This window comes from Ciona robusta, chromosome 7 (assembly GCF_009617815.1).
Source record: "Ciona robusta chromosome 7, ASM961781v2".
Classification (NCBI taxonomy): domain Eukaryota; kingdom Metazoa; phylum Chordata; class Ascidiacea; order Phlebobranchia; family Cionidae; genus Ciona; species Ciona robusta.
The window spans coordinates 6169406-6183048 of NC_143241.1; the positions used below are offsets into that span (position 1 = coordinate 6169406).

At 33.4% G+C, this 13643-nt stretch overlaps 4 protein-coding genes across 5 annotated transcripts; 3 read left to right on the forward strand and 1 right to left on the reverse strand.

Moving 5' to 3' along the window:
* The first annotated feature begins 128 nt into the window (after window positions 1-128).
* Window positions 129-2580, forward strand: LOC149734188 (ubiquitin carboxyl-terminal hydrolase 30-like). The gene has a single exon (XM_089881452.1). The coding sequence runs from the start codon at window positions 542-544 to the stop codon at window positions 2003-2005; it is 1464 nt and encodes a 487-aa protein (XP_089737578.1). The 5' UTR covers window positions 129-541; the 3' UTR covers window positions 2006-2580.
* Window positions 2581-2643: 63 nt separating this feature from the next.
* On the forward strand, window positions 2644-4190 carry LOC149734189 (ribosome assembly protein METTL17, mitochondrial-like). The gene has a single exon (XM_089881453.1). It carries the CDS (start codon window positions 2645-2647, stop codon window positions 4019-4021), a length of 1377 nt encoding a protein of 458 aa, XP_089737579.1. The 5' UTR covers window position 2644; the 3' UTR covers window positions 4022-4190.
* On the forward strand, window positions 4137-7438 carry LOC149734190 (molybdopterin synthase catalytic subunit-like). 2 transcript variants are annotated; one of them, XM_089881463.1, is made up of 5 exons: window positions 4137-4295; window positions 4575-4696; window positions 5271-5508; window positions 6259-6367; window positions 6727-7438. In XM_089881463.1, exons 3-5 carry the CDS (start codon window positions 5412-5414, stop codon window positions 6917-6919), a joined length of 399 nt encoding a protein of 132 aa, XP_089737589.1. In that variant the 5' UTR covers window positions 4137-4295; window positions 4575-4696; window positions 5271-5411; the 3' UTR covers window positions 6920-7438. The 2 variants fall into 2 exon arrangements, with proteins under 2 accessions (XP_089737589.1, XP_089737588.1); XM_089881462.1 differs by having other exon boundaries at window positions 4139-4295; window positions 6214-6367.
* A 591-nt stretch (window positions 7439-8029) lies between these two features.
* LOC149734191 (sulfotransferase 1C2-like) lies at window positions 8030-11418 on the reverse strand. The gene is made up of 7 exons (XM_089881457.1): window positions 10734-11418; window positions 10481-10594; window positions 10178-10287; window positions 9758-9902; window positions 9315-9430; window positions 8910-9060; window positions 8030-8421 (listed from the first exon to the last, which is right to left on the reverse strand). Exons 1-7 carry the CDS (start codon window positions 11029-11031, stop codon window positions 8309-8311), a joined length of 1047 nt encoding a protein of 348 aa, XP_089737583.1. The 5' UTR covers window positions 11032-11418; the 3' UTR covers window positions 8030-8308.
* Window positions 11419-13643: the final 2225 nt, after the last annotated feature.

The window sequence follows — 13643 nt, forward strand, 5'->3', positions numbered from 1 at the left end:
AAATCTGTATGGCCTAATAGATAGAATGTCTAATTTTTTGGTTGTGGCATTTATGGAAAAGATCGAAAATGGTTACGAAGCATTGCTCTTTCTATACTATACACTACGATCACTGTGGTCCTGTCATGCTGAGATTTAGAAGTTTCTAAATAAATGTTTAAACTGATTATACATGCTGCGTAGCCCAAATGAGTTGTAAAATCGTAAAGTCCACAATTTAAGTCAGCCAGAAAATCTGCATTTTGAACCTAATTAAAAAGTTACAGCAATTAAGAAAAACACTTGTATCGAATTTGGTAAATTTTATGAACTATTTGAAATTTATTTTAATGTGTTATAAACTAAAACTGTGTATAATTTAGTATAAACGTCGGTAAAAATAATAGCAATCTTACTTAAATGTTAGTACTGTTATAATAAAGCCCATTTTCCATTTGTAGGTGCTATACTGAACAACTGATTTAAAGTTACATACATTTTAAAAAAGATGTAATTTATTCTGTAATTGTGACTTTACTTGTATAATATATGACAACGAAAAATGTTCACAAATGGAAGGTGGATTTTGTCACTCACCGTTTTCAGTGGAATTTTTCTTGCTTGGTTATCATGGTACAACAAGCGTACCAGTAGAAATTATGAAAGAAAACGCAAAAACAAGAAATTAAAGTACGTAGTGCCAGGTTTATTAAACGTTGGGAACACATGTTTTATGAACGTTGTCTTGCAAAGTTTAGCATCTACTAGCAAGCTGTACATTGCGTTTCAAAAATCTCCAAAATCGGTAAAACCGGTCAGTGCACAAGATTCATTATGTGAAATAATAAAGGTGTTGAATACAGGCTCCGATGTCAATTACTACGACCCATCTAATTTGTTGCTTGTATTAAAACAACTGGGATGGCATATTTCAATGGATGAGCACGACGCACATGAATTTTTTCATGTTTTGTTGAGCACGCTGAATGAAGAAATGGAAGTTAAAAAAACTGAATGCACGATAATGAATGCTGTAAATGGAGAAAATAGATTGTTTAATGTTAAACAGAGATGCATACAAGATGTTAACGTGCTTCAAAATAATTCTACTTCTAATATTAATTTGTATGGAATTTTTCGTGGATTGCTTTCAATAAGACTTAAATGTGTTTCATGTGGCCAAAAAACTCCAGTTAAGTTTGATGGGTTTGACAGTTTAAGCTTGCCAATACCTGAAACCTCAGTTTGGATAGGAAGAACTACTATGTCAGAATGTTTGAAGCAATTTTTTGCAGCTGAAGTTGTAAAATCTGTTGATTGTGATGCTTGTACCCAGCTCGCAAATTCTGAAAGTACAAAAAAGAAAATCCAAAGAAAAAAATTAAACACCGACAGTTTAAACATAAACAAAATTTCTGAAAAACTGTGGAGAAATTGTTATTCAAGTGATGAAAGAAAGACTGGTATTGCACAAACTAAGATAAAGTCTAATTTTAAACGAGAAGTCATGCTTGCAAAGTTGCCACAGTGTTTAACTTTTCATCTTCAACGTTTAGTTTGGAAACATGGGTTTCCTGTGAAAAATCACACCCACGTTCAATTCGAGGAGTTTTTGAACCTCAGCGAATTTTTATTTTCAACAAACTTGCAACGCAAGGCTACAAGTTGTGCTGTGAGGAAACCTAATCCACTAATATTAAAATTATTATCAAATAATAACTCTCGCTCTAATAATTTTAAGACACTTAACCACTGTGGTTTACTTGGTGGTTTTTCTGATAATGTAAAACACTGTAAAACTCAAAACGCTTGGTATAAATTATGCGCTGTAGTTGTGCATATTGGTAGCTGGACGGAAAGTGGACATTATGTTGCTTACCGCAGAGTGCAGACTGAAACTTTTAATGTTAGTAAAAGTAAATGGGTCTTTACATCTGATACTGTAGTGCGACCTGCAAGCCTCAGTGAAGTCCTATCTTCCCCTGCATATATGTTATTCTATGAAAGAGTGCCTTTTGTTAATTAATGGTAACACTTAAATATTTGGTGTTTTGGCTATTTTTTTAAGCTGTGTAGCAGGGGCTTATTCAATAAGATCAAAAGAGTGTTTTTTGTGCAAAATCTTGCACAAAATGACCTTGAATTATTGCACCATACACCCTCTTTTGGCGAGTAGCTTAAAAAATGCTTAAATAATAGAATTGGACCCCCTCGTTGTTAGTTTCAAGGTATGTCTTGCTGTGTATCAGTGTATATATAACATTACATTATTTCCTTTGTCAATTCCCCAGTAAAAAATATTTCTTCATTAATTACACCTATTTGTATATTATAAATGAAAATTTGACCCCTTGTTTTTGTGCACATATGTACATTACATGCACTAAAATATTATTTAATTATTTTATTCAATAGTTTTTGTTTTACCCAGATGTGGTGTTGTGTGTAAATTGAACTTAGAACTATTTATTTATTATTAGCGTACTGTACTGCTGCTAAAAATATCATCACTAGTCTGTAAAGATTATCCACTGACATTGATAAGATTACACTTTCAATGACCTCCTAATATGTTAATAATAATTGATTTTTCTGTAAAAGGTTTAGTAGGTCATATTCATAAAATGTTTTTATTAAAAAAAAAAAATTTTTGGTAAATAAGAAAATGAGGTTAATTAAGCCTTTGTTATTTGTTCATTGGGAAAGAGCTTTGGCAAAAACAATTCAGTTTCCGATTACAACCAAAATTCAAAAATCGCTATTTAGTCAGTACTTGGAGAAAAAGAAAGATGAAAAAGAAGTGCCTCTACCTGGAAAATGTAACTTGCCTGCTGTTAGTATACCAGAAACTTTTAATGAATCTGCCAAAGCATTTCTAAAAATGCAGAATAAATCTGTAAATGAAGTTGCGATTAATCTTTCAAACTACTTGTCTTCTAGAAGGACGCAAATTAAAAGGTCAGAGAAAAAGAAAAATTTTAAAAGTCCTTCGGGAAATAAATTTACAAGTTTACAAGAAAAACTGGAAGTTATAGAAATGTTGGAAAACCAGGAAGATTTTCAAATAAAAGGTTCAAAAACACAAGAACTGCAGGATTTCGTGTGGAAGCGTGTGTTATATAATCATGAAAATACTGCAGCTTTTTTATTGGCAAGAAGTGCTGGTTGTTATGCTTCTGCATTTCGAGTGTTAAGTAATTTAAAAAATGATGTTGAAGATTTTAATCCTAAAAGCATTTTAGATGTGGGTTCAGGAACAGGAACAAATATGTGGGCAGCAAATAGTCTTTGGAAAGATTCCTTGAAGCAGTATGTGTGCGTAGATGTGTCAGATCAAATGAACAAACTTTCGCATTATATTGTAACAGCTGGAGATTTAAACGCCCCCCCACCAAGCGGCGTTTTTATACGTAGGTTTCTGCCGGTTTCTTTTAAATCTGTTTATGACATTGTAATTGCTTCATATACACTGTCAGAATTGCCTACTTCAAAAGAAAGACTAACTCTGCTTAAACTTTTGTGGGAGAAAACATCACAATATTTAGTTCTAATTGAGTATGGTAACTTCAATGGTTTTCAAATTATTATGGAAGCCAGGAATCTTCTGTTAAGGGGTATGGAAGGTAATAACGATGATAAACCATGGAAATCTTGGCAGAAAGATGCTTCTGTAGTAATACCATGCCCACATAGTAAACCGTGTCCAGTTTGGGCTAAAAAAGATACATGTACATTCAGTCAAACTTATAATGTTCCAGGTTTTGCAAAAGCGCTGAACAAAAAACAAACTATCAAGGAACAGTTTACTTTTGTTGTGTTTGAGAAAAACTCTAACAGTAATATGAACAAGTTGCCACGAATTATACGTGGTCCTTTTACCCAGAAAACATGCGTAAACTGCTTCGTTTGTAACAAAGATGGAGCATTGGAAAATATTCAAATTCATAAAAATGTTCACAGAGCTGGTTTAAAAACTATCGTAAAAAAGTGCAAGCAAGGAGACTATTTTCCCCTTGAAAATTTGGACCAAGTAATAAATTAAACTAGCGACAGTTAAATTTTTTCACCCAAGGTACAAGGTTAACCAATTCAGTGCAAAATTTTTGTAATTAGAACTGATATTTTCTAGGAAGAAATACTAAAATACTTTCCACCAATTTCTGCTAGTGGTTCAATTTTTCTTTGTTTAACATAATATTTTTGTAACAGAACTTAGGTAGGTGATTCAGTTCAAAAGACTATAATACAGTGTATTACAGGTATTATGGTATTGTGTTAATTGATAAGCTGCTCGTAGAATGGGAAAAAACGTACAGGTAAACATAATGTATATAGATATATAAAATATTTATGAATATGTAGGTTTAGCTAAAAATCTAGTAATCTTAAATCTACCATTGTTAAATGCATAATAAACTGTTGCCTTGTGTTCTTATCATTTTTATAACTATTTAGTTTTTAAATATATATATATATACAGTTTTTTTTTATTTAAGTTTAAACTGTATATTCATAGAACATTAAAAATTAAAGCCAAATATTAAATTTTTATTTTTTCTACTTCTTGATGTGTTTATTACTTAAATTTTTATCAGGTTAATATCAAGTTTTTTGCAAAGAGTCGAGAATTAGTTGGAATTGAATCCGAACAACTTATTTTACCACAAGACATTACTTCATTTCAATTGATTGAAACTATTAATTCAAAATATCCAAGGTACAATACAAGTCAATTTTTATGCCGTGTTTTTCAGCTAAAACGGTGACAGTTATTACCAGCTGTTCTAACCGCAAATTTTTTATAATGCTATGCAATGGATAATAATCCAAATATGTGGCTAAAGTACACCAACTGTAAAAACATGCCTTTAATAGCTTTATTTGTCCATGTACTTTAAGACCGTGATATTTAGTTAACTATGTAGCATTGGTGCAAAAATTTTTTTTAAGACGCAAAATAGTACAATAATCTCTATGAAAGAAATCCAATTTATTGGTTGTACTGTTTACTGATTAATGCAGGGTAGACCTGCCACTTTAGCTCTGACGCCTAAAAATCCTATTCTATTCTTTGTGGGTAAGTAAGGTCCTTGTCACGAACCTGGGATTTAGGCCAGGTTTGGCCCAACAACTAGAAATCTCATTTGAGTTTTTCATGCGACCGGTGCCGCTCCATCTCGGACTCCATCGCCAACACAGACCAACCAACTCCATCTGCGGCACACAATACAACTAAACTTTTATTTTCGACTATATGAATATTGGACTCATTAAAACAACTTAGTTTTTAGGTTATCTGATCTTCAAGGGTGTTTTACGCTCGCTGTCAACGGAGAATATATTAAAACTGACGAATCGTATTCCATTTTATTGACTGATCAAAGCGAGATTGCAGTTATACCGCCGCTCAGTGGTGGTTAATTTCCTCAATAATGAACGACATCGTTTTCACCAACGATGCGCTTAATGTTCAGGCTGCTGTTGATAAAGTTTCATCTGAAACTTGTGGGGCTGTTTCCATATTTTTAGGTAAGTTAAGAATATAATTGGGTGAGGGAAGATGGGACACCTTTTTATTCTATTTTCTTATCTTATTTGGTGGTAAACAAAGAACATTCAAAGAATCATGTAACAGTATTTTCGCAACTCTCATAAGACCGTTGTTAATTGTTTTAAACATGGTCATGATATTGAAATATTATGTTCTAAAGGTGTCCCATCTTACCCCACAGTAGTATAATAATATTTGTTTTTTAATTTATTTGTCTCTATAATAACTTTTATTTGTCTTTTCAATTGCATTAAAGAAGTTTAGAAATATTTTAAAGCAAAGTCAAGATATAGTGACAAAACAGCAGTTGTTAAAACAGTTATCTGTTTTTCTGAGCACTGTGGAAAAGTGGTTAGTCTGCCTGCCCCAAAACCAAGTTTATAGTTCAAGGCTCACGCTTCTACGTTTGTAGGTGTATATGTCTTTAAGCAAGACATTTAACGGAAATTACTTCAACCCAGTGGTCACTTATGAGTTGTCTTGCAAACAAAATAGGAACATGCTCAGAAAATAATTACCAACAAGTTCAAAAATGTTTGATATTAGAAAATATATTTTTTATGGTAGCAGTAGTAGAACAGAAACAGGCTGCAGGCACGTATATAAAATACCCACCATTTTTACACAGGTAAAATATAAAATTTTTTTTCTCTTTTCACGAATACCCGAATTTTTATTTCTAGGTACCACACGTAATCATTTTAACGGTAAGAAAGTTTTACGGTTAGATTATGAATGTTATGGACAAATGGCTCACAAAGAACTGGAAAAAATTTGCGAACGCTTGCGAGAAAAATGGCCCGACATTCTACATATATTAATCCATCACCGATTAGGGTATGTATATTTTAATATTAATGTATGTACTATTTTGCAAACTTTTTCTTGTTTTAATTTTTCAACGGCTTATCACTATAAAAAACATAGTGTATTTCTGACAGCCATCTGGCAACATTTCCTGATGAAGTTTTGCCAGATGGCAAACAAAATTTTGGAAATACAGTACATTTTTTGGCTACCAGATGAGCCGTTGAAAAATTGTTTCTTTCTATGTGGGTAAGTCCCGCAGCATTGCACGCCATAGGCCTTAGGATTTAGGCCTAATTGACCCATTACCCCAACACTGGGGCGCTACTGCATGGACCTTCCCAGTTTAAGGAGAAAGATTGTTTACATTATTGTTTAATTTTCTTTAGGTCAGTGCCTGTAAAAGAGTCCAGCGTTCTCATTGCAATATCATCACCTCATAGGGTAGATGCAATGGCAGCCACTCAGTATTGCATTGATAACCTCAAGGCAAAAGTCCCAATTTGGAAAAAAGAAGTTTACGATGATGGTACAAATGAATGGATGGAAAATAACGAGTGTTCTTGGAAATCTACTTCGTAATTTTACTTTCCAGACCTCATTTTTCTTTCTTTTTTGATTATCAGTAATTCATTGAGTCATTGTTTTTATCATTATTGGGTCTATACTAAGTCTAATCTATATGGGTGTTTAGGCCAATCCTGGACTTTTTAAGGCTAAAGTTGGCCCTTTTTCCCAACACACAGAGCAATAGACCAACTCTGGCCTAAACGATCAGTCACTTGTTCATCACATTTTTTTTATTGATTAATTTTTCAATGGACTTATCATGCCATTGTCATTTTCAAATGCACCACTGTTTGTTTTTCTGGTAAGAAAAATATTATGTAGAAAATTTAATATTTTTACTAAAAAATGATTTTTTTAACACTTATATTGTAACAAGTTTTGCAAGACTGACACATGTAGTAGTGTCAAATATTTGAATCTTGATTATTTTAATCATATGACAGTTGACACTACCACATAGGCACAAAACTGCCGATTCATTTCATCAGTGTATTTCACTTTTGTCGATCAAAGAAAATTGTAAAAAGAAAATTTTGTATTTTTTTATTTGCAATTCTATGGGGTCTAGGTGTCTGTGGAAGACCTAAGATTTATAACAGGCTTATCCAATACACGGAGACATTTTTTCTCAGTATGGCGTAGGATTTGAACAAGGAATTTGTTACCATTAGGTTCTAGCACAAACCACTACACCAAAATTCGTTCGGTAGGTGGAGCCCGTAAGCAACAATGAATTAAATAGCTCATCTATTTGTATTTTGATTGAGAGCTAAAGGTGTTTTATTATCCCAATATAAACCACTTGTCTTCTTGATCATACAATGTTACTGTTTAATTAGTAGACGGCTTAACTTCTATATTGGTCACACCACTAATCCAAGTAAAGTAAATAAACAATCTTCGCGTGGCGAGACAACAGAAGTCGCTATCTCACAGTTGTTCCGTTTTATACACCTCGTACCAGCTTTCGAGTTATCACGTACGCAACTTTGCAGAAACTGCTGCAATGCAGTGCATTTACCATTTTTTCTAGCTGGAAATCATTTAGCAATCTTTCTATAGCTTCTTAAATGCATTTCTAATAAAACACTGGTCTACGAGTTTAAAGTAATTCTTTTTATATCTCATTTTTAGGTGGTTTTTATTAAATACAAGAAAAAGTAAGATCAAACTACATATATTAATGAAAGTGTCGTCTCTACTAACTAAAGCAAACAATTGCTACCATTAAAATTTTGATGTACTGTTCATTTCGTTTCGCTCTGAAATGATTGGCGTATGCATTTGACACTTTTGCGTGCTCAACCAAAAGTGAGAGAACACAGTGCAATTGGAACTGATTGTCGCGCGTAGGATGTACAGCGAATAACTTTGAAGCAATTACTTTAGAATGAAGAGCAATTAAGGCTCATATGTAAACTTTAGGTCAGTGTGGCCCAGTTTTTCTTGGATTTTTGCGTCAATCATTTCGGACTGGGCGACCGTCAAGTGATTTTTCCAATCGCCAACTTCGCCTGAATAGAAAATTAAACATTTAGAAATGATCGATTAAATATCATACAGTATAGGGTGGGGGAGATGGGACACCTTTTCATTCTATTTTCTCGTCACATTTGGTAGTAAACAAAGAACATTTAAAGAATTATTAAACCGTATGCTCATACTCCGAAAAACCGTTGTTAATTGTTTAAAACACGATCAGGATATTTGGATAATATGTGCTAAAGGTGTCCCATCTTCCCCCACTTTACTATATAGTAGGGTGGTAGGAATTGGCACACTCAAGCTCATTTCGATTTTAATAGTTAATAACACTATCAATTGGAATTAACGTGCTCTCTATATTTGTAGGAATACTGTTGAATAACCCTGTAATATTTTTGTTTGCCGTTTATCATTAAATAGGAAACCAAAAAATAAATCATCCCACATTACCCCTGATTATCCCAATTTTCCCCAAATTGCTTTATATAGAAAATATCATATTTTTTCCCATTTATACCTTTTCTGTAAAAATCAAGTTTCTTTTCGATCTGAGCCGATTGCCTTCTCATTGTGTTAAAGGATGTTTCGTGTACAACTTCATCCAAGTCAGATTCGGAGATTGGGATATCAAGGAAATCGGCAATTTTTTGAATTTCTTTCACCGGGTCCTGAATAAAAAATACGTTAAAATCGTGACAAAAGCTATAATAATGTGGGGTAAGATGGGATACCATTATAGCTGATAATGTTTCATGTTTCCTATTTGTGTGCTCAACAATTAACATCATTTTTTATTCGTGGGTCTACGGTTGTATATTTCTTTGATTGTTTTTGTATACTACTAAATGGGACAAGAAAATTATTAAAAACATGTACCATCTTACCCCGACTATATATTTATTTTTAAAGTGAGAACATGTACCTTTTTCATGTCTTCATAAACGACAAAGAGAACGTTTTCGTCTTCTTTGTGCTGGTACCATGATAGCAGGTAGTCAGGATACCATTCTCCAACTTTAGATGCCAAAGGCTGTTGGCCTAAAAGTATAAACGCGAATTAAAAATTTGGCGAAATCGCTGCTATACCATTATGGGCGTATAAGGGCTGCTTGGGCAAGACATAGACACTTAACAGAAATTGCATCAATCCAACATCGCTTATTGTTTTTTAAATTATTCTCCATATATTTAAAAAAAAATCAAAAGAATAATTATCACGAAGTCGCATACGTGGTAACTCGTAAGCAAGCACGAGGTGTATAAAACAGAACACCCGTGTTATAACGAATGACTTTTCCCCACCACGCCGGAATAAAACAAGTTGTTTATTTTTCTATTTAACCCGTAAGTGTTATAGATATATACCTTGTGTGTAAACTTCAATAAACTCTTCCCACGTTCTTGGATACAGTGATTTTACAAGCTCATGGTTCTTTGGAACTGGCAATTTCTTCGCCATGTTGTACCATGAAACAATCTGATCTTTTGGGTTGCGGATCGGGCAAATTATCTGAAAAGAATTTTTGCTTAATTTTTTTTTAGAGTTTCCAATGTTTAACACGCGCATTCTATAAGTACTGTAGAATTTAATATGGGATACAGTTAGAAGTTAATTCACATATTTTCTGATCGTGTTTTAAACAATTTAACAACGCTCTTTTGGAGTCGTGATTACTACCAAATGGGACGAAAAAAGAAAACAAAACTTGTCTCACCTTACCCCACCCCACCCCACCCTATTATACACTGTTTAACGTATTAACAGAACTTGATAAATATAGATACCTTGGCGCCGCTGCCTTTAATTCGTTTCATGTTTAACAACTTCGCAGGAATGTGTGTTGCAAGAATGCGCCTCTTCCACGGCAGTTTATCTAGAACTTCGAACTTCACCGCTATAGGTTTTAAATATAGTCAGTTTTTAATACATTTTAACAAATTTTATCATATTCGATAATTTCTGCTATTTTTTTCTCAAAAAAAAATAAAATGATATTTTTTTCATAAAAAATAGTTATGTATCTTTATTTCTACAAATACTATTCCGGCACTAAAAATAATTAGGCCTAAGTAATTAATAAAACTTACGTGTCCCTGTTTCAAGGTAAACAAGAAAGGCGTGCAGATTCTTGTACATCTCCATAGCCTGGGGATTCTGTCTGTAAATAAGGTGGCTGACTATATTTCTTACCCATGTCGTCCCTGGAAAGAAATTTTAAAATCATATTTTGTATAATGTTTATTAAATATTAAATATTTCATGTAAAATATAGGTTACTTTTTATAAAAAATAAGTTACTTTTATAAACATTAAGTATTGCAAGTAAAAAGTTTTAGTTACCGGTTTTAGCATAAGCTGCTATGATAACATCATTTTTCCACGGCATCCAGTTTTCGTAAGCCCATCGCGTTGTCTCGGTGCTGCTGCCCATCCACATTCTGTAGCCTCGCCATTCGTTGATTTTTACATCAGTTTGCTCCTTCAGAAAATACTCGATAAATTCGGACAGATCTGGTCGTTCGTCTTCAGAAATGTAATCTGTAGCAGCAGCTAACAGAGCAGCAAGAGCCTGTTTGTTCATTGTTGGCCGAATGCAGCCGAGGTAACATAGTTGACCAATACTGTCAAGGGCTCCCATATTTATTTGATAAATTCGTTTTAGTTTATTGCTAAAATATACTCAGCCGACCTTAGTAAAAAAAACTACTTTTAAAATTTGTAACAAAAAATCTGTTCTAGTTATTATCGCAAAGTTAAAGTCACTTTGTAATTGCAAAATCTAGAATGATTTAGTTGGCCGAAACCCCTTGCTTATAAAACCCAGCGAGCTTTGTTTTTCTCATGACTAATTTTCTCGAAAACATGACTTGTGTTTGCTTACGATAACCCCAACGACCGTCACCCTACTTGAAAAATAGGCTTTCATAAAATATCGCGTGAGCCAGCACACTCTAACCTTTGCACCCCGTTCGCCCTCTGCGTGTTTTAACCTTTTACACAACAGTTTTATTTGACGTTCATGCGCGTAATCGATGGGTCGTTTGCAATTATTTGCTGTTCTTATCTAAGTTATTTAAACCATTGCCACATGTATGCAGCAACGACGGTGCCCGCAGACTTTATATAAGCTATGGTGTTTTATCAACAATTTGTTTCATTCTATGTGTTTGTCTAGTTAGATTATCAGCAGCCTTGTTATTTCGGTGGTAAAATATATCATAATGCATTCATTCCAAGAAATTTTCAAACCACTCAAAGACAAACATTTTATAGCCTAAGTATGTTTGTACTTTAAGACCTAACAGGCGTTTTACACAGGCTGTAGCATATTTTCTAAAAATTAAAAACAAAAAAAACAACTTTATTTTAACCTTAAAAATATTTTAAAATAATTTTTTCAAAATAAAATAATTTTTTTTGACCTTCAAAAATAACTTTACTTTAACCTTCAAAATAATTAAAAATAAATTTTTCAAGCTAATAGGCTATAAACTTTTTTGACCTTTAAAAATAATTTTATTTTAACCTTCAAAAAAAGTGTAACATTTTGTTGCTTTGAAAAGGAATATTGTGGTTTCATTACAGGTGTATACAACAGTAAAGACTAAAAATATCTGCTATATTAAGGGTAAGTAGTACACTGAACACGTGTTGGCATCATTGGCAAACATTTAGGCCATAAAACGTTTATATTTAGACCCTTGTCGACTGTAAACTTATTTAAAAGCAGTAAAATTTAAAAATAACCAACATTCTTAGTTTTATGTTATTATAAAAAAAAATTGTTTAAAGTCTTGGTTAAGCGTACATTTTTGTTTTTTTTTATAAATGAATTTTAACTTATACCTACGCAAATAGAGTTGTTACATCACGCATCAGCGTTATCAACTATTATAAATTACCTGTCGAGCTAATGAGCAAACAACCCAGAAAAATGTCTGAATGATCAGTTGTTTGTTTACCAAGTATTAATATCTATTCCAGCATTAAGTATTATGTTTTGTGACGTCAGAATGATGTGACGTGTCCTGAATGATCAACAGCATGTATCAGCTAAGTGTGAATGACTCGACAATTTTTCGGAGTTTACTAACGGCAGCTATAATGATAAAATGTTGCTTGTCAGCAGTTTTAACAACGATCAACATTCCGAGAATTCATTGTAGTACGAACTATGTTTATTTGTTGTACAATCATCAAGTAGTAAGGAGAAAATGGATAGTGATAGGCAGCTAGGGAATAGGTACAGCTGTTATGATAAAAATATACCGGTTATAATAAACTAAAGCGTTAGTCAAAGTACAAAGATATCCTGGAAATTTAGTCTCAAAACCTCAATGACGCAAATTCAACGATGACTAAACCAGGTCTTAGCGGTTAAGGGCAAATTTTAATAAATGTAAAGGCTTTTTGAAGTTAAAAAACAGCGTGTTTAATTTATCGCCGGTTCCTTGATATTCACTCATACATTGACGTGTAATTATTTGCACCCTTTAAAAATCACGACTCCAGTCATGTCGTCAAATACTGTTCCGGACATAGCTTCCTTTCTAAAAAGCAATGCAAATATTTTATATAAATATTTCGCCATGTAACGCTATAGCTCTTTGAATAGTTGTGACACTGCGTAATTTGTACACCATCATCATGATTCGGCAGGACGTTATTTACTCGTCGCGGTAAAGCAGTTTATAACATGACAAATATTGCGCTATATAGTTTGTATTTTAGCTTTATGAATAACGCTTATATAGATGACTGCCAATGCAGACTGCCCATCGTGTTAACTGGGAAGCAGTTACTCTTAAATGTCTCATTGGCAGATTTGAACATATACAGACACTGTTATATAGTACTATGGGGTAAGATGGGATACCGTTAGCACCTAAAGTCGATATTTTCTGATCGATTTTAACAACTAATCAATAGCGGATTTGAACATATACAGGCAGTGTTATATGCTGGTAATCACGCTCATTTAAGGTCCCGGGCTATATGGTTTTATAAATCTGTAAATAGTCTTTGTTTACCACCAAATGAAAACAGAATGAAACCATTATTCATCTTGCCCCACCCTACGTACCGGCGCCGTGGCTTAGTGGTTTAGGCGCCTGCATCGAAACCAAAGCGTCCCCGATTCGATGCTTGATGGCGATACTAATACTGATTGGCGCATGTGTCCTTGGTCAAGTCACTTAACAGCCATTGCTCAAACCCAGCGGTCCTTAATGGGTTTGTCCAAATTGTAAG

Excerpts from the sequence above, each read along its gene's own strand:
- LOC149734188 (XM_089881452.1), top strand. The coding sequence starts at position 542 with ATGTTCACAAATGGAAGGTGGATTTTGTCACTCACCGTTTTCAGTGGA.
- LOC149734189 (XM_089881453.1), top strand. The coding sequence starts at position 2,645 with ATGAGGTTAATTAAGCCTTTGTTATTTGTTCATTGGGAAAGAGCTTTG.
- LOC149734190 (XM_089881462.1), top strand. The coding sequence starts at position 5,412 with ATGAACGACATCGTTTTCACCAACGATGCGCTTAATGTTCAGGCTGCT. Across the intron at positions 5,509-6,213 it reads GGCTGTTTCCATATTTTTAG|GTACCACACGTAATCATTTT; the intron begins GTAAGTTAAGAA and ends TTTTATTTCTAG. Across the intron at positions 6,368-6,726 it reads TTAATCCATCACCGATTAGG|GTCAGTGCCTGTAAAAGAGT; the intron begins GTATGTATATTT and ends AATTTTCTTTAG.
- LOC149734191 (XM_089881457.1), bottom strand. The coding sequence starts at position 11,031 with ATGGGAGCCCTTGACAGTATTGGTCAACTATGTTACCTCGGCTGCATT. Across the intron at positions 9,903-10,177 it reads TTAAAGGCAGCGGCGCCAAG|ATAATTTGCCCGATCCGCAA; the intron begins GTATCTATATTT and ends AATTCTTTTCAG. Across the intron at positions 8,422-8,909 it reads ACTTGATTTTTACAGAAAAG|GCGAAGTTGGCGATTGGAAA; the intron begins GTATAAATGGGA and ends TTTTCTATTCAG.